This window comes from Copidosoma floridanum, unplaced genomic scaffold, assembly GCF_036245765.1.
Source record: "Copidosoma floridanum isolate Cflo_tuat_1 unplaced genomic scaffold, Cflo_Japanese_pri ptg000016l, whole genome shotgun sequence".
NCBI classification, from domain to species: domain Eukaryota; kingdom Metazoa; phylum Arthropoda; class Insecta; order Hymenoptera; family Encyrtidae; genus Copidosoma; species Copidosoma floridanum.
The window spans coordinates 4,566,140-4,592,452 of NW_028321893.1; the positions used below are offsets into that span (position 1 = coordinate 4,566,140).

The 26,313-nt window shown below is 32.2% G+C and overlaps 1 protein-coding gene across 1 annotated transcript in view; it reads right to left on the reverse strand.

Moving 5' to 3' along the window:
- Positions 1-26,313, reverse strand: part of LOC106640732 (solute carrier family 35 member F3) — a 516,306-nt gene that overhangs the window by 436,414 nt on the left and 53,579 nt on the right. The window contains exon 3 of the mRNA XM_089592356.1: positions 1,838-1,850. Coding sequence (XP_089448482.1) covers positions 1,838-1,850 — 13 coding nt within the window. The remainder of the gene's footprint in view (positions 1-1,837; positions 1,851-26,313) is intronic.

The following is a 26,313-nucleotide window of genomic DNA, read 5'->3' on the forward strand; positions in this document are numbered from 1 at the left end:
GCTATATAAGTAAAAATAATTATATTACTAAGTAACTTTCTATTAAATTGTACTAAATTCTAGTCACATTATCTAGTTTTTTTTTTTTTTAATATTGTTGAGAGATTTTAACTTTTTCTTAAAAAAAAATGCACTAAAATACTTACCACGAGGTGTTGCAGAACCAGTATTATATTATTTGCGTCACAATCATGTAAGTACATTATATAAAAGTTTTTTTTACTTTTAAAGTAAAACAATGCAACAGCTTAATATATTAACAGAGTTTGCCTCAACAGATTAGCAATTTTATTTAATACTGATCTGAGATTATTTTTGATTGTGATTGATTTTTATTTTTGTTTTTTGTACATTTATTAAGGTTTTTATTTAATACTTTTATGATTGGAATTTAATTTCTTTTATTATATGAAAGTTAGGTACAACACTATGCTATAAATTCATAATTCACACAACTTCAACTACTTATTCAAATATGATATACCATGTATGATACTATTAAATTTAAATGTTCACATTTTTTATTTTACAGCTGAGCTACAAGAACATATTAGATCAGAATCCAACTCACAACCATTGCAATTGACACCACCTGTAAAGAGGAGAGGCACCTTATTAGTATTGACTTTAAGACTCCCATCAGCGCTTGATAAGTGCAAAATAAGCAAAAGATATGTTATTCATATAGTAATGGTTGCTACAGAAGCATTTGAGGTTGATACTACTAATTCAATTTTTAATGCGACTTTAATACGTGATTCTCGCCAGAAATTACAAAAAGACAAGTAGATAACTGCACAAATATTATTCAATCGCGTATCACTACGATACATAAATTTGGATTATTTTATCAATAAAAACACGACTTTTTCATACCATACATTAAAGTAGCCTCAGTCAAAAAAGTGCCAGAAATACCCACAGTTACGCTTTTCACATTACATTTACGAGCTTATTTTACAAGGTGCTTTCGAAGTGAAGTTTGGAAAAATGTATGTACCTGAAGTAGGACTTTTTAAAGAATTTGACATTTTTTGGAAATCTGCTGATCAAAATATATATGATCCAGACATAACTGATGATTTAATATCTGAGTTTCTGCTAGATAAAAAAAATACACTTTAGAACTTCTGTTTGAAAAAATTAGAAAAAAACACATTTATGTTGATTATAAGAAATTTATTGAGGATTTTATAATTTTTCTGGGAGGACGATCTCGAGATGAAGTAAAATGTTACAGATCCGATGCTCTTTATCAAGCAGATTTTTGTAATTCGTCAAAATTTTTTTTTTCTTAGATAAATGAGAGTACTGTAACAATTATTGGTATATTTGTATACTTATAGTTAAAATTTGCGTTCAAGCGTGGTTCCGACTTCTGTAGCAGAAGGGCCGTAATAAAATTTATACATTTTAAAAAATCAATATGACTACAAAATAATTGATAAGGAAATATCAGAGGATACAGTGTCTTTATAATAATTTAAGATAACGGATAAACTAATCCAACCTCGTGTGAGAGTTCATACGCTTGTGCGTGCATGCTTACGCTCACCTGTGGTGCAAACGTATGCTCGCTCATGGTGCACACGCACGAGCGTACGTGTGCATAAGAGGTTTAACATATATACATACATACATGCACACATGTAAGACGTTTGAACACTTGTATAAAAGCAGGAGGAAGAAAGAGAGAGAGCACTATGGAGAGCAAGATATATATTAGTGGGGCTAACGTCCCCCTGCACGCTCCACGCACTAATCCCCCACTAACAAATTGAGTAAACAAAATAACGACATTACTCACTTTTAACATGATAAAATATTTGTAAATAACTTTAAATTTATTGCTATAAATATTGCCGATATATCTTTACAAAGTATTAAGTAACGTCAATAAATTATGTAAAAATCTCATTTCAAACAATATGTACTATGTTTGTATTTTTTTGCTTTCCAATTAAATAAATAAATTATTTTTATCTTTGCATATTAATGAGGCTACATATAATTGACCATGAGGAAAAGAGGGTTTTTTTTTAATACAAACCTACATTTTTGAAACTTTGACCTTGGGATTTGTTTATTGTCAGAGCAAATCCCACAACAATTGATAATTGTTTACGATACGAAATGAAAAGTAATGTTCAGGAGTTTTCTGTGTCTAAAATTATTCTTAGGATAAAACTCTATTTCCAATTTTTTCTCCAGTTACATATTTCAAATATTTATTTCCAACGATAAAATTATTATAAAAAATCTATTATCTTATGACATTTGTAACTATTATTAATCTTGTTTTGTAATAAAAAAAAAAAAACAATTCAAAAACTCACTAGATAATAGTTCATGTCAAACAGATGTAAATGGATTGTTCAAAATTTTTCCTTTTTTTTGTATAAGAAAGACTAACTTTAAGTTATCATAAGACTTTTTTTTTCATGTTCAACGTATAACTTATTAAATTTTCATCATTTATCATTATTACGATGGATTTCTTTTTGTTTTTCGAATGACTTTCGTAGAATATCATCAATTAAATGTTTTGAAGGATTCTGAAAATCTAATATATTATAATGACCAGAATCAATGTTTCAAAAAAATAGTAAATTTAGTTTAAGATTACTATTTGAATTTGCACATGTTTGAATATCATTTGTCAAGAAATGAACTATAACGTGAACATTCAATAAGTCTGAGAAGCTTTTAATTTTAATACTTGTACCATGAGTCCCATTTTTTGACATTATGTTAATATATTTATTAATACTTTTTACATTTTAATAAGACCGTGTCCTACTATAAGTTAATAATAATTTTACTAATTATTTACAATATTTTTAATAAGTAGAGAACGAGCTCTCATATAAAACTCTTCATCATTATACTCAAATTATTCCAGAATTCTTACGAAATCAATTTTTTTTTTTAAATGAAACCACAAGCAGATTTTGTAATATTTTTTGAAATTTATAAATAATGATATTACATGTGCATAACAATTTTAAATATTTATTACTGTACATAGTGAGCAATACGGAAATAAATTAATTTTTAGCCTTGCAGTTTTTTAATATTCTTAAAAAAATAAGATAAAAGTAATACGGATAAATTTTAAGTAATTTAAGATTAACAAAAAAAACTTACAAAATTTTATACCAGGGATGGCGCGCGAAGTGCGCAGAGGAGTGCAGCTACTAGGAAATATATAACCTGTAAGCCCCATCTTACGGCACAAGGCTTTACCACTAACGCAGTATTGGAATACTCTCTCTACCATGCTGGAAGTGTTGGAGGGACAGAATGAGAGAGAGAGAGAGAGAGCGAGAGAGAAAGAACTAACATGTAGACCTTTGTCTTATAACACAAGGAGAAAGAGAAAGCATTTGAGAGGTAATATATAGCTCTTGGACCCCGTTTCGTACTTTGTCTTATAGCCCCCTTTCCCCTGATGCAGTATCGTATTATTCCTACCTTCAACCTATGGCAGATGGAGGGGGGGGGGCGAGCCGCCATAGTTTATCTACTTACGTGCACGGAAGAAACCTTAGTAAACGATTGCAGCAACAATAAAATTAAGTTTTTATCCCCCGAAAACATCTGCACAGTACCTCCATCCTTTAAGAACTTCTTAAATTTCTCTGAAATAAAAGTTCTACCATCATCTGAGAAAAAAGAATTTTGGATTCCCAAACTGTGCAAAAATCTCGTTGGATTTTTTTATAACCATGTCCACTAGGAAATCATTCACTATATGTCTTTTGGGCTATTTAGAATACGCATTGATTATTACGAAGAAATATTTTACCTATAAATAGGCCCGAAAAATCAACGTGTACCCTCTCAAACGGTTCTATCACTGGCTTCTCAACGTGTGTAGGTAACTTTACAGGATTATTTTTACAGGCAAACAATTCTTACACAAGTTTAACATGTTCTCTATATCTCTATTAATTCTAGGCTACCAGCAATAGCCCGACGCCAAACTCTCCATTTTAACAATGCCAAGGTTTCCCATATGCTCGCAACGTTTCTGAAATTACGACTTGATGTGAATGAATTGAAACATCGTTATAAATTGAAAACTCTCTTGGATCTATATTCCATATTATTTTATTTTTTAAGACCTGACCAGCTGACAGATTATTCCTAATAAATCTTATTTTTGCATCATTGTATTCTAATTTACGCAGGCTAAAAAATCGATATTCCATAATCGAATATCTCGGTATAGAAAACATCAATTACATTTTAAGTAGTATTACACACATTCAACGGCAATCTAAAAAGACAGTCAGCATTACAACTTTCTTCAGGTCGTCGGTATTTGATAGTATAGTTAAAACCGCGTAAAAATAAAGTGTAGTGCTGTATATGCATAGGACTTTAAGTTGGTAATGATTAATCTGGGTTAAAAATTTGAACAAAAGTTTGATTATAACATAAAAGTGTGTATCTATGACCGTCAAAATATTGATGAAGTTTTTTTTACAGCAAATATTATGTCATATGCTTCCCGATCAGTCTGACTGTATTTCTGTCTCACTTGACCCAATTTTTGCGAAATAAAGCAAATAGGTATCTCTGTACCATCCTTATACATCTGTGATAATACAGCACCTAAACTGGGATAGCATCAGTTGCTAATATAAGAGGTCATTTTGAATCAAAGAAAGCCAAACATTTATCTTATGTAAATAAGCTTTTAACGGAGTTGAAAGCATGTTGACATTCTTTAGACCACAAAAATTTAACTTTTTTACTCAAAAGCTGATGCAATAGATTGAACACTGTACAAATATCTCGCATGAAATGATTAAAATTCGTAATCATTCTAATAAATGAATGCAACTCACTGACAATTGTAGGTGTCTGCATATTCTTATCTGCTTCCAATTTTGCAGCATCTTTATAAAAACCATCTGAATCAAAAATAAATGTATAGTACGTTATCTTGTTGTCAAAGAAAATAAAATTTTCGCAATGGATTTTAATATTAATAATATTTAAAACTTTCAAAACCGTATGTAATAATTTAATGAAACCTTTTTTTGTATCTGCCAACAATCTCAAATCATCTTGAAAAACAGGAACTTTCTTAATTTTACCAAATAATGAGATCATCTTTTCTCCCCAAATATCAAATGCAGCTGCTGTACTAAACATTGAATGCCACACTTGAAATAAGCTGCACTGCGTTTTAATCGTGAGTAAATCGGCTATCTTCTCATCAACAGGGAGTTGTAAATACGCCTGAGTACAATCAATCTTAGCAAAAAAATTTCAGCCAGCCAACTTCACTAAGAGTTCATCTATAGTTGGCAACGGGTACTTGTTTACTATAAGCTGCAAATTTATCGTCGCGCTTTAATCACCGCAGACACAGATAGTGCGATCCTTTTCAAGCACTTGTACGATAGGTGTAGCATATTGTGGTAAGTCCACCCACTCTAAAATGCTTTGCTTCTCCAAAGATTCCAAAGTTTGGTTGACCAAAGGTGTAACTCAGAACGGTACCCAACGTGACCTGACGAAAACAGGTCTAGTGTATGGCTTCAATGTTAAGACTACAGCACCAAAAGTCGTAATCGATAAAAGAACTTGCCAAATTAAATTTTTGTATCTTTTAGTTAGTTTTCGTACTTGTCAATCTTTATCAAACGTCTTGCATTTACAAACATCGACCACTAAAACCGAAGTAAACAAACCGTGAGCACCATTGCTCTATATAAAGTATCTAATCCATTTACAACCACATAAAGGTGAGCGGTTTATATCAGTTACAAACAAATTCAAATTAAATTCTATATTTTAGTACAAAATAATAAGTTATCAACTGCATTCGTTTTACAATAAATTATCAACTGCAAAGACAAACGCCGCAATCTTGTTTCTGGAAAAAGCTTCTTAGCCAAGTCGATCCACATGATTACAACAGCTGCTCCCATATCCACTTCAAAAACCACCTTTTTATAGTTTACAATGTACTCCTTAAACGAATTTTTCACGGTATTGCATTCTCTCCAACGAATCAATGTTCAAAATTTCAGTCACTTCCACACTGCCAGTGACTTTTTTCGTGTCCTCTTTTAACTGATATATTTTTCTCTTTTTCGTGCACATCTTCACAAGGTATTCAGGCTTACTGTAGGTATTACAAACAATAGTTTTAGGCAACTTACAATCATTTACCTTGTGGCTTATATTACCACACATATAACAGTGTGTCTTACTGCTCAACTGAACACTAACTTGCTGGTTCTTGAAGACTATCCTTACTTTTCAAGCACGATCCATTAAGTCATGAACATAAATTGCAATGCCATATAGATACATTAACATTTTAACATTAAAGAATCCTTTAATTATGAAATTCAATAACCGCTGGAAAGTAGCAGGCATTTTTTCAACTTTCTGCCGTACGATAATATTGGTAGTGTCTTTGTGGTGTTGTAGATCTTATTTAGAATGAACCATACTAGGTCATAGAAACTTTTGAAAATCCACTAGCTAAAACAAACATTGAAAATCATACGGGTACGCCTCATGGATTCATAATATTAGCTGTATTAGGCAATTGATATATGCATCACCAATAGATTTTATAATATCTCAAGAATCAATAATACTCTGAACCTTAGATTTTTGTGACTACCTGGATCTTCTAGTGCAACGAGAAGTAGTAAATTATATGCCAATGACGATGGTTCAATAATTTTTAATAATAAGTGATTCTCTAACACTTTTCAATATTTGCAAATGGCGATATTATTTGGTGTTACTAGGAATATTATTATCCGTTAGTATTTCATGTGCAATAGTATTCGTGCATTTTGAGTAGTCTTCTGGAAATAAGAGAATATTTAAAAATTTTCTTACTAGTTGATGTATGATGTTTATTCTTTAAGGTTTTTTGTGCGTAATTAAATTTTTTTTTCTTTTTTTAATTACCACTAAGTGCCATTTTTTTTGGATCTCCTTTAATAGTCACATTCTTATTTTTTGTGTGAAGTGATATTAAATATTAATAACTATAATTTGTTATTTCCCTTTTTATTTCGTACTTCTTGTTCTTAATTAAACAATATCGTTCTCTAAAATTACTCATTGTTAATAACCTTTAGTTTAATCGGTATCCATGAATTTATTTTTACTACTTAATTTGTTTGGGTTTTACTCTTGTACTAAATAAGATTGTTACTATGTTGCTTTAGATGAGATACCTGTTGGTTCTTATTAGAAATAGTTTTATTATTCTCTGCTCTGTCATATAAGGATATATTTCTTAGAGTTTCACTATGCTCCTAATGCTCATTCATTTTATTATTATTATTACCAAAGCCATTTTTAAATTTACATTATTTGCATTAGTTACGAAAATGTATTTAGCCTTATTACTTGGCTCTGTTTTTTAGGGCTTAATTCCCAATGATAACTGAAATGAGTTTTTTGAGTTTAATTGGCGCAGCGTATAATCTTTAAGCTGCAATCACTGTGTGTTAATAAGAAATAGCACGGTGAAGTACGCAGAATGTATAACTTCCTGCATTATGAAGTTTATTAGGTAAAACTTTTTACATCCCCCCACCAAATTTCCTTAGCCCCTTCATCACCCCTTTACGAAGTAAGGAAAACTTTTTTCATACTTTCCTTAAGTTATGTAGACTGTAATTTATTTTAAGACCGACTAATCCTCCCAACAAATTTCCAGGAGCCCCCTCACCCCCTCTGTTTTTTTTAATGCACCCTTAATCATGACCAGAAATTAGTAAAGAGATTCTTAATGCTATTTTGAACATACGTGCCGACTTGACGCCACTGATTCGAGCGTCCGGTCATGGCCAGCTGTCGAAGCAGGAACACATTTTTAGAAAGAGCGAGAGTCGTACCAGAGAACGTGTGCCTGTGAAAAGAGTAGCAGATTCACGTGGAAATGTTCACAACATAGGTACACATTAAAGAGATGTGTGGGAAGGATGTACAGAATGTGCACCTACGAAGAGAAAAGAAGAAATGTTAACTTCTCATAGCAAGAATGATCGATATGATCGCTATTTTAATGTTTCGGATTTTTTCTAAACATAAGATTTTGCAAACTAGTAATTCCTTATCAAAGAGTGCCTAACGCGCTTAACGTTTGCTTAATTCTTTCATTATATATACATTTTTTTGTGTTGAACTTATACGTTTGCTTTTTTTTGTATAAGGTGAATCATAGTATTATCAATGAATTATATTTGCTTGCTTTAACTGTGCCTTAAACTTATGTTACTAAATATCCAAAAATATTTTAAAAATTCGTAAAAGATCACAAAATTCAAGAAATATAAATACTATCTAGCCATGCTGGAATCATTGTAATTTTACAAAAAGCACGGTATTTAAAGATCATAAGTCGGATTAATTTGAAGTATTAATGATTGCAATACTTCTTATGGTGTGTTCAGGGGCTACGAAAATTAGACAAAACCCTTATTATATTTGTTTATTTGTTACAACAACACTAACATTTTAACTTATTTTCTCCTTACTAATCTACACGTAGTGATACGCCAACGCTAAGTTGCATATTTGCCTGTAGGTAACTGCATAATTATACACTATATAAGTCCCGTCCCTTATGGTACAACTATACTTTCGTATTGAACATATGCTTAGACTTTGGCATTTGCGTGAGTCCCACTTACGAATAGGCCTGGTTGCTATTTATTTATTTCTTAATTCCCTCCGTCTTCGCTTCTTGCACTTTATATTTTTAATTTAGGCATGTATCCTGTACTTTTATGCTCGGATGTATTATGTGCGAGCATGCCTCAAGATATTAACTCGTCCTATAAATAGTTTTTTTAACATACACCTTTAAATATTCACACAAAACATGGTAAATTATCTCGATTGCCTCGTTTCTCTGTGGATGAAATGCTGTGCTGCCAATTGTATTAATGCTAAATAATTCTGCGAATTCTTCCATTAATTTATTCGTAAGAAACGTTTCTTTGTCATAAAGTAATTTTTTTGGGGCGCCAAAGCATGCGATAAATCTATCCAATAATGATCTTACAGTCTCTTGTGCCGTTGTGCGTTGTATTAGTGCTAATACAAAGTATTTTGTCAACTTGTCTTGAGTTGACACAATATGCGTATATACGTGATCCAATGGATTGTTTAGGGGTCCATAAAAATCTACAGATATCTTCTTAAATAGCCTACTCAGTGTATTGGTATTAACCATTGCTTATTAAGTTTTAACTCGAACGATTTTCTTTATTTGACATGAGTCACATCTAAGAACAAACTGCCTGACCTCTGGCCTCATGGTTTTCCTCTAGTTAAAATCTTTCTAGATTCTATCGTACATTTTGTTGATTTCTCTATGGCCTTCTACTGTAGACTTATGGTACTCTGGGTCCTTGAACTTGTATATCTATCCCGAAGTGAGAAGCGTTTTCTTCAGCCTGTTTTGTGACATGTTCAGATTATATAAATTATATAGCAGTGAGAGAGACAGCCTCCGTCTTAAGGTACATTGGATAATATGATCTGCTTATGTGACTCTAAGCAATAATGTCCAACTTAACGAGTCTTCATATCTTTCTCTTTGTTTATTTTGCTCACTGTTGTACTGTCTCTTAAATCATCAGTCAGAATAGAATTATCCCCAATAAATTTTGTATCTCCATTTTCTTCTTGGTTTCCTCTATCTACTGAATTTTTTATTTTTTCTAAGCTAGATACGTCATTTTTATCTTCCCATAAATCAATTCCTTATGTTTTTTTCCCTTCAACTTCTCATTTTTCCATATCGATTAGAACTTTTCCTCGAAATCTATCAGTAAGACCGTCTGGGAAGTCGTAAACGTATGCGTTATGTCGGATTTTCTCGTTTGTATATTCAATATTAATATATCTATTGGTACCATCAGTGAAGGGCTTGCTTAGTATATGCTCATTCCATAGTGGCTTTTCTTCGCCCTCTTGTTCCTTTGATCTATTTCGTGCTTGATCAGCTCTCTCTGGTGCTTTGAGGTCCTTAAATTTGAAAACACGTTTTCCAGAAGTCTTGGTACTTCCTGCTACCTCGTCTGCTTCTGTCAATTATCGAACATTTTTAATTTTTTTATTACCTTCCTCTTTCTTTGCCACTTTGTCCACTAAGATTACTTGTATCAGCTGCCAACCAAAATTATCGAGTCTTGAATCATGATCTTCTAACTAACCATTTATTATAACTGGTGTCCCAAGATTCGTACTAATAATATCCTTTGGCGGATTTTCGTCGTGTTCTGTAGTAGAGAACAGTACTTGCTTTTTTCTTAGTGTCTATAACTGACCCTTACGAGTTCTCCATCCTTTTCGCACAACCTAATTTTTCTCGATCACTGGTGTGCTTGTAGATTTCATTTCATGCTGTAGTCAGTCCTTCCTTTATATATAGGCTAATTCATCGTTCACTAGCCCCTGTGAAATAATTTCGTCTATTTCTTTCATGTCTGTCTTCGTTTTTAGGTTGCTAACTATTATATTCTCCTTTGGGGGATCTTGTTCTCTTACAATTTTTCTCATTTTTAAAGCCGCTCATTCTAAAAACGCGTGCTGCAGGTTCATTGCTATCAGCCAGTCTTTGTTTCTTCTGTTTGTCCACCAGCTGATACAATTCCAAGCATAATAGTGTTTTAGCGGCTCATGATCTGTAATGATCGAAAATTCTTAACACAGGGTTGACTTATTCTTGCATCTTGAGAATCTAAAGTGCGTGATCTCATTTCTTCGTTGTTGGCCCTGGTTATCATAACCCATTTGATACACCTTTTTTTTAACACACAAACACACACATGCATGCGCGCGTGCACATATGTATCTTCCTATATTATGCAACTGTTTGTGTGTAGAATGCTATAAGAACCGCCATCACCACCACAACCACTATATCCTCCTATAGATCTCCATTGAGGCCCTAAGACATTTCCCATCTGCTATCTCCTAATAAAAGTAAAATTCTATGTTTTTCTCCTTATTTCAGCTCATATAACTTTTTTTCTAGGCCCCTCACAGCTTCTAAGTGTCCCACTACATACGTTTTATTGCCCACCGCAAAATTTTTCTTAATCCCTTACGGCCCCTCACACCTTCTTCGTGGAATCTTACTGACACCCTGTAAACCATTACTGACCCTGGAACCTGCCCACTTACATATATCTAAATATACCATATAATTTTTAAAACTTCCTTTATTATAAATCTATTATCACCACCCTACTTTAAGCTCATACGCGCCTAAAAATTTACTTTAAAATAAATATTTTCATACATTTTTTCCGGCAGCCTAGGATGCAGATGACTACTTATTAAGCCATGTGTAACAAAGAAAAATAATGTCATTCATAACTTCCTATACTTATACATGTATATATACACATAGAAGTTTGTACTAGTTTGTGTGTAACTATAAAATTCTTGGTGTGGTACTGTGTTAAGCATTTTTTGGTAATATTGGTTATAAACCACGTAAAAAAGTGTTGATTTTCCATTGGTCTTTGTATGATATACTAATACGCGCATGAATCAAAATGGTAACTATAAAATAATAGCAACCATGGAAGTAAAGCCCTTTTCAAAAAGTTAACTTAAACAACTGGTCATGGTATTTGGATAAAATTGATTGTTCTGTAACATGTAAACAAATTCATAAATCAATTCTTTGTAGTTGATTATATTTTACGGAAAAGGTAATTGAATTGAAATAGTCTTCAAAGGTTTTAAATTTAAAAAAACATGTAGATAAGGTATGGAGCAGTAGGTTTATTTAAAAACATTTTGCTATTCTTCTTCAGAATTATATCTAGGGGAAAATAATTCTTTGTACTGGGTACATTATTAAATTTGAAAATAGAATGGAATTAAAGAATGCTTCTTAAACTGTTGTGAAAAAAATATCAGGATCTAATAAAATACAAAAATGGTAGATCCACGGAATAAGATTCATATTATTGCACATATTCCGAGAAAGGAGTCTCCCATATTGCAGAAATATACTTTTTAAGTAAATGTATTTTTACTGCCCTAAACAAGTACGAAATAACAAATCAATGTATTAATTGGTATCTGAATCGAAGAGGGGGAGGTAAGGCTACACTAGTGTGTATGTATACTCCTAGCAGCTCTAACGTCTCTTCTATTTTTTGCCTGCTGCTCTACGAAAGCCTTCGGATTAAAACAAGCACAAAATTAACGGCCTCACCTGGGACTCATTAAAAGGAGCACCACAGTATGTTGATACGTAACGTAAAATTTTTTCAGTTAACAATTTTAAAAACTATTCCTAACACTTCTTAAAACAAAAAACTACTTCGTGAAGACATTTTTAATCAGAATCCATGCAAATTATTCGGTCAAATAATGACCTGTAAAAAGTAAAAATAATGTAATTGTGCTGATAAGTACCATGCATTCTTTACGCCGCAAAACGATTGTTGACCCTTAAGAGCCGTTACTTTGCACTTTCTTACGTTACAATAAATGAAAAAATGTATTTGTTAAAACCGTCAAAATTTATAACTGACGAGAAATACGTAGTTTGAAAATGGTTTTTCAGATCTCACAATTTTGTCACCATAGCAACAAAGTCCTGGAGCTTGATCTCTTTCTTTTATCACCACAATAAGTACAAATACATGGTATTCTACCAGTTGGGAAGTCTAAAATATTTGAAAGCTTACTGTCAGAGTTATAATGAAAAGCTGATCTTTCACATAATAGATTATATATTTGACAATTTTGATGCTACTGTTTCAATCTTAATGATTGTCCTGAGTCAGTTTCTTGATGCCTATAATTATTTGAATTTAAGGTACTTAATATTATCTTTTTAATTCACCCTCTTGGGAATATAGGCATACTTAAAATTTTTGAAAGTTCTATAGGCTGTTTTTTTAACTCCGTTAATTCGTTTGATGGCCCTAAAAACGACCGATGAACTAAGCTCGTTTTTGACTGTAGTTTTCAGTATACATAACTGCCTGAAGACGTTATGGTGGTCTTCTCTAGCCTGCTATGGTAGCAACAGACCGATTGGGAGGAAAATCACAACGTCTAAAGTGTTGGAGCTAGTTATAGAGCTCTTTTTTATCGTTTCCTGTCGTCACACCAGGAACCTTAATGTCTAAGGCACTTTTTTTTTGAATGCTTAGTCATTTTGGTGATCTAAGGTAGAATGATAAGTTTGTAATACTTGCCCATTAGAGACTGTCCCGTTTGCTCAAATTTATTTTTCCTTTGTAGCTTAACTCTTAAGTTTGTCTATGCAGACCTGCAGACCTTGAAAAGGATTAGTGATTCCTGGTTAATCACTTAGAATTAAGAGGGTAATTTTGGGTCGTCAGTGGCCCGACTTCCACGCCTCATGATAAACAACTCCACTTGCGATGTTTGTCAGTAAATAATAACTGGATTTAATAGTGATTAAATTTACACAGCATAATAATAGACGCATTATTGCAAAAAATGGTTGTAAGAATGTATTTGTTGTCAGTAGATGAACTAGGCCGACACCAGCGCCCGTCCCCCCCCCCCTTCCCACGTGTGGGACCATGCGCAGACAGCCATGACTCTACTTGAAGCGCTAGGGGTTGTGCACAGCTTCCTTTTCTCTGGTTAGCCTGTAGGAGAGAGTATTGTTCTGTATGTATGGATAAGAGTTCCAACCACACGCTCATGTCTGTGAGGTATGACGAATAAGTGTTACCTCTCCAAGGTAATATATATTCTTATGTTACACATCTACATGTTCATCTACATATATAGATAAATACTCACGTACAATGCGTGTATGTATGTGTTTTTATACAGATTTTTAATTTAAAATGTATAATGTATGATAACAGTTGGTAGGATAGGAGTGGATTTTTTTTTCAGGAAAATAATATTAAATCTTGAAACATTCATCTTATTTTTTAGAAAATTTTTTTTTGAACCACAACTTACAAATAATGAATTACATTGTTCTTCAATATTTATGTGTACAGCTTCTTATTATCATCAGTATCATCTTATTAGTCTGTATATAAGTAGAACTTTTTCATGCGCTTGACATTGTGAAGAGCACACATGGTTTTGTAAGCTCCATTATGATGAGGGCAACTGGTAACCTGTTATGGGAACTCAAACAAAAGATAATCTGTCATATCAGTAACTTTGAATGCAATCCTTTCAAGCCATTTTTGCTTTAGCTTTGCATTCAGAAAAATTTTGGTGGCATCTGTAAGGTTCTCTCGTAGAATATTCCCAATCTCAATGTGCTTTATATTGCCTGAATTCCCGGCTAGTCCATGACAGTTAAGTTTAAGGTATAAATTTTGATCTTTATATATTTGTAATAATTCACGCTAAGCAAAGGGTGCTTTGAAAAGATACATTTGTGCTTTAGCATCGTCCGGATGGAGCGGTAAAATAGCTTATTTTTTAAGCACGTAACAATTATCAGGCTGTTTAAAGTCTTGCAAGTCTACGATATATTTGATTTTATCCTTTTTAATACAAAAACCTTAAATTATTGTTTGAATTGTTCTTAATTTTGACATTAATAAAATGATGATTTATTAGTTAAGAACTTTTTTGTTAAATTTTTCAGCCAAGATCTTTTTTTCTGTCATCATTATCATCTTTGGTTAAAAGTTTTTAATATTTAACATCAGTAGTAAATTTGCTAATGGTTGGCTTATAAGACATGTTGGTTAATAAATATCTTTTTCAGCAATTTGATTTTTTTTTTTATTTTAAAGGATTTTACAACATGTATGATCTTTTAATTTTTGCCTAGCTTCTCTTTCTTTCCATTCCTCAGCGTGTCTCTTCTCAAATTTTCTCCACTCTTCTTGCCGTCACCTATTCTCTTCTTTTTCTCTTGTTCAACTGCTCTGACCTTTTTCAATGGTGGTTAACAGAATAATAATGTTTGTAGTGTTATGCATCGGGTTTTATAGCCTCAAATAAGTTTTTTGATATCCCCACTCAGAGGACTGTACTGAACGATACGATCATGTAAAATTAAGCAGAAAGCTGATGTATTATTAGGAAAATTTTCGTGAGATTCAAATTCTAATCGCACATCTACGGGAGCATTCTTTAACGACTCATTTTGTTTAGAACAGTCAAGAACAATCAAAGGTACAACATGTTAAAATTGATATTTTCTTAACGAAGGTGCACCATTTTTACCATAAAATTAATTTTGAAAGCTTGCATACATGTCATATAACAGTGTAAAATGATTGTTTATTATATTGATATTCAGATCTCCATAAGGATAACATTGTAAATTCAAATACAGTTTTACATTTCTTATATAACAGTGATCAAACTGGCTAGCATTATTAATAATAATACCTCTCTGATTGTTACAATTAGTCTGAAAGGGTAGTATAACATAGCGTGGCTTTCCAACTGGTTGAACGTCTTGACCATCCACATATGTTTCAGTTGCAGTTAAATGAATAAATTACCATCTTGATCAACTACGCGTAGTTGTAAGTGATCTATGACTTGTCCAATGACAGATAAGTAGATTATTTGTGATGGAACTTCAATTATTCTATATCCTGGTGGTACTGCAGGAGAAAATTCATGAATTGTACGAACTTTTTTTCCGTTTCTATAAGCTCCACTAGTGATGCTGCACTCAACTCGTTATGCGTTAATCTTGAGAACAGATACAGGTAAGTCAGAGTCATGAGTTAAGTTATCTTGTAGTAATCGTTCAGTAAAACGTAGTATTCACCCTATAGAATGTTTTGGTCTGAAATCAATAGTATGACTTTACCTAACCATACTCCGTAGTGTATTATAATTTGGCTAGATACTGATACTTGTATTTTTCGGTTGTAACGCATTGACTAAAAATGACTCAATATCTTCAATTCCATAACTGAGAGTTAGAATAACTACTTCTTGATCACGCACGTAAAATTTATCGTTATTAACGTCAATATTAGAAATTCAATTAAACGTTAGGAGTTCTACTAAACCAAGAACATATTTGTGTTTTGGTAATAATTCAATTGGTTAGAATAATAATTCATTAAATTCATATTTTCGATACGCCACCCAGTGAGTTCCAGGTCCATTCTTGTCGTCAAGATTTACTATAGCAGTTTCACGATACCATGGCCCATCACTTAGTAAGTCATTTCGCATTAACACTCCACGAAAAAAAAAAGTTTTTTAACTCTTAGAGAATTTTATAAAATCTACGTTTGTTAAGGCTCTTAAAAGAAATTTTACTTTCTTAGAAATTTGTTTTTTTTCAGATCTTTACCATATGGCTTTAAATAAACTCCCAATTCAGTTTTTTGAGGCTAAGGATGGAAACTTTTTCTTAACGCAATAGCTTTCATAGTTTTATTATGTCTTCGATTTTCTTCTAGTTGTTTTTTTGCAGACTTTGCCGCGTTAACGCTCGTTATCATTCCTGCAATACCATTTGTCAAAGCACCAGCTGCACTGAAGCCAGCAAATAAAGGAATCAGAGATAAAACTCCACGAATTTGAGCAGAAATGCATATAATACGAGTAATTTTAATACTTTTTTTACCTCCACACATTTTAACTGCACTGCAAGCACCTTTTAAAGCATAACTGATTACTTAATATTCATTTGATGCGAAGCAGCCTGAATAACTGCGTTCATACTAGTTTTTAGTTTCTTTTTCATCCTGCATTTCTTTTTTCAACCTCTTCTCTTTTTCTTTTTCTGTTCCAAACCCATACTTAATTTACTCTTAATCTTCACTGCACTTGTTACTGGAACAGCAGCTGTTTTTGTACCAATACTTGAATCTGAAGCCTTAACTCTTTGCCAAGCTCGCTCAGCTGAAATCTTATCTGCTTCGTTTCTAGTCTCAAGATCGTATCGATTTTTCGAATAAGCTATATCATGCTGTTTCCATCCTACATCCAGAGCATTTACTCCAAGATCACCTTTAGCAAGGCATTCCGTAAATTTAGTATCTGGACCACAGTACTGATAACCTGGCAAATGAATTTCTACGGGTAAAAATTAATGATTTTATTTACAAGACCATATTCTTGCTTACGATATATGATCATTTCACTTTGAAGGTTGGGCTGTGACTGAGTATTGCAAAAAAAATATGTATGCTTATGGTCATCAGATCAGTTGCAATGTAGCCATAGTACACCATAAAAATGCAAGAGTATAAAGGGCGGTATCATTTTATCTCACAGTTAAGTTGTAACTACAACGTTATACAGTACATATATGAAATTTGAAGAACAGTCTGTTACATTGCAAGTACCAAATTTTAATACTATTGTAAAAAAAAGCGTGTAAATCTACATGGCAAGCTCCTTCCAGATAGTACTCGTACTATAAATTGTTGTCCATCTAACTGTGGTAAAACTAATAGCTTATTAACAATTAAAGGACATCCTAACAAACTAGAATTGGAAAATGTATACGTATATTCAAAGTCATTAAATTAACCTAAATACAAATTTTTAAAAGAGCTACTAGAACCTATAGATAAAGTGAAATACTTACCTTTCAGTGAACTCAAAGCAGTAGTCTCACCACATTATGACTTACCAAATTCTATTATGATTTTCGATGATACAGCTTGTAAAAAATAAGATAATGTAAAAGCCTTTTTTTGCATGGAAAGGCATAAAAATGTAGACTATCTCTATCTTTGTCAGTCACATGCTCAAGTACCAAAACATCTTGTAAGAGACAACGTAAATTTTTTATTTTTATTTTGTCAGGATGAAGTTGATTTGAGACACGTGTACAATTATCATGTAAATTCAGATATGCCATATACTAAATTAAAAGAATTATGCTGTAGGTGTTAAAATGATAATCAGTATGGATATAATATGGATATAAACAAGAATATACAGATAAAAATTAATCGATACATAAAAGGTTTCGACAATTTTGCTTTAAATATAAAAGATACGTAGCAAAAATCTATAGTCCAAGTAAAGGCTGTACCCAAGGTCCTCTTGGCATCGGATACAAATTTACTGCAAATTGACAGTATCACTTAGATGATAAAAGATTGTGCAAAGTTGTAGCACCGAAACAACCTTGAGACGCTGTAAATCGTGCTTACTTTACTCAAAGAATTATAAGTATTAAAAAAGAAATCGATAGCATTCAAATTTTGATATTAAATTTACCAAAAAAATTTTCATTCATTTAAGCTAATATAACAAAAAAAAATTTTAACATTTAACGCATGGAATGAGTTGTCGAGGAACTTCAGAAGGCAGCAAGACATAATTATCCCTTATCGAAAATTTGACGTGCGTGGCTTAGATAGCACTTAGCAAGCAGACCTTGTTGAGATGCAGCCTTAAGCTAGTAAAAATAAAGGTTATAGGTATATACTTACTGTAATAGATGTTTTTCAAAGTATACATGGGCTGTACCAATAAAAAAAAAAAGGTGAAATGGTGTCAACAGCGATGCAGTCTATATTAAAGGACGGAAGGGTGTCAGTAAACTTGCAAACTGACAATGGCAAGGAATTTTATAATTCAAAGTTTTAAAATCTAATGCAAAAATATATAATAAACTTACAGTCAACTATTAGCAACTTCAAAGCATCTATATGCAAACGATTCAATCGTACTTTAAAAGACCTTATGTGAAAATAATTTAGCTTACAAGGCAATAACAAATGGTTTAATGTTTTACAAATGCTGAGTTAATTATATAATAATAGAAAACATCAAACAATTGGTATGAAACCAAAAGATGTAAACTACTGAAAATGAAATTCAAGTCCTGACAAAATTAAAAAAAAGATGCAAACATAGCAGCAAATTAAAACCAAAGTTCAAAGTTGGTGATAAAGTACGCGTGAGCAGAATAAAACAAGTATTTAAAAAAGGCTATACTCTTAATTGGTCGACAGAATTATTTACAATCTTTCATTTAGCAGGAACAAATCCAACTATGTATCGTTTCAAAAAATATCGAGATCAACTTATCCTCAGAGGTTTTTATGAGCAGGAACTGCAAAAACTAAAAATCCTGATATGTACCTGGTGGAAGAAATTTTTTGACGACGTGGACAACAAGTTTTTGTAAGTTGGTTGGGTTTCAACAACACTTACAATAGTTGAATTGATAAGCGAACATTATAAGAAATTCTTTTTCCTGTTTTCCACAATAAGTAAGAAAATATTTTTTGTATATAAATGATTTCATAAATTATTAATATAAAACTTTTTCATTTAAAAAAAAAAATTTGCTAACGTAACTTTGTTCAATATGATGTAATTAATTAAATGTTATATTAAGAAGAAAATTTCTCTAAATGTAATAGGAAGTGTATTTAAGAAATAAATACGTTAAATTTAAAAAAAATCGTCATTTTATTTATTTATTCTTAATCATAAGAAAATACAATATGTTTTCCGTTGTACATTCAAAATAATCGGAACTCATTAACAGCATCCAGCAGTTAAATATAAAAATCATTATTATCATATAGAGCTATTTATATTTTAAGCGGTAGAAATATTTGAAGATCGCCAACTCAGCTACTACTGTTGGCCCAAATCTAGTGTTGACCTTCCTCAGTTTGGTCACCATATATTTCTTATGTGACATATCGGAAATCTTTTCCATTATTAGCGATGTTACTAAGCTCTGCAAGATCCATCTGTAACATTTTTCATGAATAATTTTTATTGTAGCTGTTAAAGAACTTTTTTTCTTTTTTGAAGAAAAAAATTTCAAAAAACTATGCTAACCTGTGTGAAGTCTAGGCTTTTTACTTGAAGTAACCTTGTCAGAAACGATTACTGATGGTGATAGGGGCTCTTGTTGTCTTTTCAGTCCAGTCCTGTTTGAACCTCTGGCTTGTAGTATAATGAGCTCTGCTGACTGTGACACTTCCTTATATGGAGCTAGCCCCTCCACTGTGGCTTGCCCCTCCACTACAACTTCCCCCTCTAGTTTAGATGGCTTTAGATGAGCAGTATTCTCTCTTCCTGTTTCTTTATTCTGATTTGCTGTTTCGATCCCTACTTCTTCATTTTCGATCAGATTAGCTGTCTTTCCCCCTTCTAGCTTTTTACCCTGGTTTACTAATCCCCTCTCCACTATGCTGTAATGACCCCATGGTAGGGTGTCAGTAGAACCAGATTGAAAATAGCGTTTGTCATCATGTGCACTGAGCGCAATTTTTATTTCTTTTTCAGTAAAGAGCTGATGATGTCGTGACCTGATACTTTTTTGCTCTCGAGTCATACTAGAATTTTCGCATAAGCACTTGATGTAATCATCAAAGTCTATCGTAGCATTTACTACTGAGCTCTTCACACCCTTGGCTTTCTTCAATGGCTTTTGGTCTTGAATCCTTACACTATACATTTTGCTCCTCAATCCTACGAATTCCAACATGACTTTTCCATTGCACTCATCCTTCATAAGGCCAACAATTTTTTTTATTACTACGAGGCATGTTAAAATCTTTATTGATAGGATAGTCCCATGTGTCGAATTCTATGATATTTTCACGCATCACATTGTAGATATTGTTATTTGATATTTCATACAGAAGACTGTCGGTGTCTGTGTATAAAAGTTTGCGTTAATCTGCCATTTGAATTTGCATAAAGTCATAATGAAATTGATATACAAGTGTCTTAGATAGGTCCAAGACACTCAATCCAACATATATTGGCTTCTTGATGGTGATTTCAGTGCGTAATAATTGTATAGCCACTAACTGATCATCAAATATGTCACAGCTGTGGAAATTTGGTCGAGCGATATAACTCTCTGCACCGTGACGTCCTTCCCATTTGTTAATAAGCTTGACATCAATACGTTTGCGCTCATTCTCCATCGTTTTTCCACACACAGCATTATTAAATAATTTATATAACATTTTCTCAAAGTCATTCGTTGCATTCTTACGCTTTTCACTCTTAAAGTCTATATATTCCTTTAACCATGAACTTTGGTTAAACTGTAAAACTCTATGAACTTTTTTTATGCGAAGACCATGGCTCACGGCTTGTTTGAGCGCGCGATAGTGGATCACATATCGTTGTTTATCGTATAGTGTAGTCATCAATTTTTTTTGCTTGGACGCTGGAGGTGCGATGTGCTCAGCACAGAAAGGTAGATCCTTATGGGCATCGTGAAGAGTCTTAGGATATTCAAGGTCCACTTCAAGTATGTAACCTATTTCTCCATCATCTGCCACGTTCAAAATACCAACTGGACTAACATTTTGAATCCATTTAAAGCCTCCATAAGGCAATGGTTTGGTCATAGCCCATCCATACAAATTATTAACATCATAATACATCAAATATTTATCACTTTTATTAGCTTCAAAGCCTTCTTTCATGTACGAATTATTGGCCTTGGCATACCGATTGCAACATTGGCTTATACCACTACGAATTCCACGCTCGATGAACATAACCATATCCATGTCAGTCAGCAGTTCCAATTATATTTGTAATTATAATTTTATTTATATAAATTATATATGCGTAACGATCTTAATACTTTGCACATATTACGCACATTTGTAAATTTCAACATCGCGTCCCATGTTAGGCCAGGCGTTGTGTAATAATGAGCTGGATCTAAATAATATGCCTCAAGACAATTATTTCTAAAGTTTTTTAATATTTTAACTAGTAACAATACATCTGTCTTTAAATATAAGTCGGAATACTGCCAAAGTGTTTGTATGTTCAAAGTATTCCAAATATTTATAGCATGTTCATATTCTTCATCACTGATATGGGCTTCGAGTAAGCTGCTGTAGAAACTTTCTTTTGATGGCAGCCTACGTTCCTTAAGTTTTTGAAAAGAAGATGTATAATCGTAAGGGTACACACCTTTTTTTTAAATAAATTTATTTGATCTGTAGTGTAATGATCATCATTTGAAAATACTGTTTCCAATATTTTTAATTCCTTTAAATAAGATGACAATTTATCAAGAGATGAAGTCATAAACTTGAAGGAATCAATAAATCGAAGACTGACATCAGTCCCTTCCACATACTTTGTAAATGAAATGTTTTTTTCTTTTGTTTGTGGTAGAAGTTGGATTCTTCCCGAGAAGCATGTAGCAAGTTCTTTTACAAACAAATGTGAATCATATCCGCTCAAGTTGTGAAAAATTACGGGTATCATTTTTGAGTCTTGATAATTAAGATTGCATTTGTTATGAGCGGGACCATGGTATCTAAAATAAAAAAATATTGTACGCTTTATGATATAATATGTTAAAAAAGTACACTTACTTTCCAGTGAGATGACAGTGATCTCTAACTCTTATATCATCCAAGCTAAATGGTTGGTTGCATATGTGACACAAAGAAGCTTCATTATATTTAAACTGTTCTTCAAGTGTCAAATTTGTCATTTTTATAGGGTTTTTATCTAATTCTTCTAGTTTTAGAGCAAAAAGATAAAAGGAACGAATAAACCACTTAGCAGATGTTTCATCATTGTTTTCTTCACTTTTTCTACAACTCTTATATTCTTATTTGTTATCATCGTGAGAGCACTTAACAAAGTAACTAATACCGAATGCTCTATGACTTTGATAGGCACGACTGCTTTTCGTAGGTTTTAGCAAACACTTAAAGTCTGCATATACAGCGAAACGTACTTTGTTTTTATACGTAAAATTTTTGAATTGTAGTATATCATCTTCCTGATTTCTATGGGGCAGTATAATTTTACACTTATTTAGAATTTTGCAGTCAACTTGATCCTTTTCTAACTTTTATTTTAACGAAAAATCGTAAAAACAACGATCACATATATGTACTGCATGTCCAAGTTTAGATAATTGTTTACATACCAAGTAGGATAAATTTTTTATCCAAACGTAATGATACTTGTATTCTTCGTTTAAATGATTATTATTGTTATTTAAACTATCATCTTTTTCATGATCTACATAGAACCTTTCACGTAGTAAAAAATTCACATAGACTTTTATTTATTTATTGTTAAGGAACTGGAAAAACATTATATACATCATTCCTCCTTTAAAAAAAATATAAATTTACCGATACTTTGTTTTGGTTCTCGAAATTTCTAATTTGCTTTGGCTTAACAGGAAAATCAATTCCATCAAAGTTTAACTCGTTTTCATACTGAGCATAGTTCGGGACCCGATTTTGATTTCTGTTTGTTAGATGTATTGCTGACAGAATAGCCCATTTAAAATACTGAACATCTCTGTTCACTACATTTACTCAAGTATTTTTGTTTTTTATGTAACCTGGAAAATCTTTAAAAGAACTATCTCGCATATTATTCAGTTTATTAATATTCACAACTAAATTCAAAATTGAAAGTAAAGACCAGCCTGATTCTTTGTCACTAAAATCATCCATATTTCTTTCTATTGGTTATTGTATATTCACATCAAACCACTCATTCGAGTTTGTTGTCTAGAATATAGCTTGTGATTTTGTATAAAAGTATTTTCAATCTACATTTTTAAAGTTATCTTTAACTATAATATATTCAGCAGCCAACACTGTATTTACTTTTAACGCTTCATATTCACAAAGAGATCGATGGATCCGTTTTATAAACTGATGATTTGACAAACTTTAGCGTCTTATAGAAACTTTTTCAGATCTAGGTGATTTCAATTTACGATCAAAGCTGTCGTGGTGTATTTTTCAAATGCACTATGAACGTCATTTAAATTTACTGATCTATCATTCTAAAGAGCTGGAGCTGCTGTCACTTCTATCATACCTTCATCTTGAATGCTTGTTGTAGGGTCCGTTTCTGTCACACCTTTACCTTGGACGCTTATTGCAATACCTGTTTCCATCATACTTTCTAGTATAAGGATTGCAGGTTTATTTTCAAATGCCTTGACTGCTGTTATCACTTCTTGGTCTTTGTCTGCCACAAAAACTTAAGGTTCATCTGTAAAAATTCTCTCTGACTCTACTATTTCCAAATGGTCATAAAAAAATTGTCCGGTAGTTTTGAGTAAGGCCACAGCTGCCTGAAATTTTGGTTTTTTAGAGGTTGTTAACTTACAACTCTTACTAAAAGTATCAGCATCCTTCAATGTTACAAGACTAAAATCTTACAGTCTTTAAATTTGAGTATCATTAACTTTACTTTCAACAACTTGTTGGTATGATTTCCGCAGGCAGGTAGCTGAATCCTTGAAATGCTGTACAGTAACCATGACTTCTTGCAGGGGTAACCTTAGTAATTGAGTAACTGGGTTATAATAAAATGCTCTGTCAACGTTAACTCTCTTAAATACCTTCAGAGTTTAGCAAAGAGCATATTTACATAGGGGTGGTAAGCATGTGTGTATGTATGTGCGTATGCATGTGTGTGAATTAGAGTAAGAGATGATTTAGGGTCGTGGTAAGTACCTTAAAAGGAGTCAGTATTACATGTATGATAATATAAAAAATAACAAAAAGATATCAGTTAAAGTTAATTATAACGAAACAACAAAAAGTTAATTAATTATTGTGGTAAAACTTTAAAAGAAGAAAAACAATATTTGTAAAAGATTTTTTTCTCATCTTAAAAAAAAGTTTAACATTATGTTATAATGAAAGACTTGATAATAAGAAATACAAATAACGTTTATTATATGTAATAATACAGTTGTATTCTTACACATGTTAACATTGTACTTACAAAATTACGAATACACTGTTCATTATTTAACTATAACTTTTTTTTAACATTTAAATTTTTTTCCTCATTTTCAAGAGTTTCTCTTTCCATTTCATCGCTTTTTTTTAGCTGGGCAGCTTGACACTTCTCTTTTTTATCCAATTTTTTTCAATTATTTTTAATTATTTTTAACTGTTTCTTCATCATTTTTATAATTTAACCTGCCCTCATTTTTAACTTCTGCTGCTTTGGCAAGATTTGGACTTTTATATCCAGTTCTTGTTTATCATCTTCTGCCCATTCCTCAATATTCTCTGACAGCGATCGAATCGACAAAGGTGATTGCTGCTGCTGCTGCTGATATGATGATATAGGTGGTAATATTAGTGATAATGGTAGTGGTAGCGATTCTTTTAATGGTGATGATAGTGTCGGAGCTTGTGGTAATGGCGGTGTTAATGATGAAAGAGGTGGCAGTGGTTGCTTGTATAGCTCCATCCACTCGCTCTATGATGTAGGAGATGGTAGTGCTATATCTCTTACTTCTATTTTTTCCATTGTAGGTAGTGTTAAAGGTGCATCCACATCTTTCATTGCTGCAGATGCTGGCACTACTAATTTTTCTGATTATATTAGATTCTGATGAATTAATTCGTCGTCTTCCTCTTCATCACAGAGCCACTATGAAGGACCATCTAATTAAATCGGTAAAACTGGTGGTGGCAGTGGGATGAAATTTTTGCATATTTGGTCGAAGACATCTTCAAATAATACTGGCATTGGCTCTGTAAAACATTTTTTGAGTTTGTAAGTGATGTTACATTATGAACAAATAAAATTGGAACAACTAAAAAATATCTAAAGATATTTTTTTTTATCTTTTTTATTCTTTTTTCTTGTGCTGATGCATCTTGTGCTGAGCGATCTTAAGACCTTGATGTTGAATTTTGCTTCGGCAGCTGATATTGTTCCGAATGATAATTCGATATTGTCTTGACCCTCATAATGCTTAAAAAAACTGGAGTACGTTAGTTAACACTATGTTATCAATAGTAACTTAGTATATTATGCATTATTTGGAAAACTAAAATACTGTTTTTCTATATGAAAAAAGGTTAAAATTTATAGTAAGAAGATCATTACCGCAGTAGAAAGTGAAAACATTCTTTCACGGTACGACGCAAAAAAAGAAAATGAAAGAAATCATTGTAATACAAATAACTTACCTTTGATGCTGCTAGATAGATCTCGTAAAATACTTTAGTACTTCTAAATAAATGGCACACTGCCTGCTACTACTTATTGTCATAGCTATTTCTTTTCTAATGCTGATACAGGTAAAAGAGTTGTGCTGAGCTAAAACGAAAAAAAATTATTTAATTTAAAAAATTTTCAATGGTGGTACTGTGAAATTTTGTATTTTTTAAAAAACAAAACGACGTTTCGGCGGTTTGGACAAAGTCCCAACCCTCATCAGGTACAAAAATCTATGAGTAATAAAAAATTCTTTACAATACGAGTTTTGATAAATACAATTAACGCAAATGAAGTAAAGTGTATTATATACCTCTGACTTTAAAAAAGGAGATGTGAAATCGTAATGTAGTCAGAGTTGCAAGTTTTGTTGCTTTCATA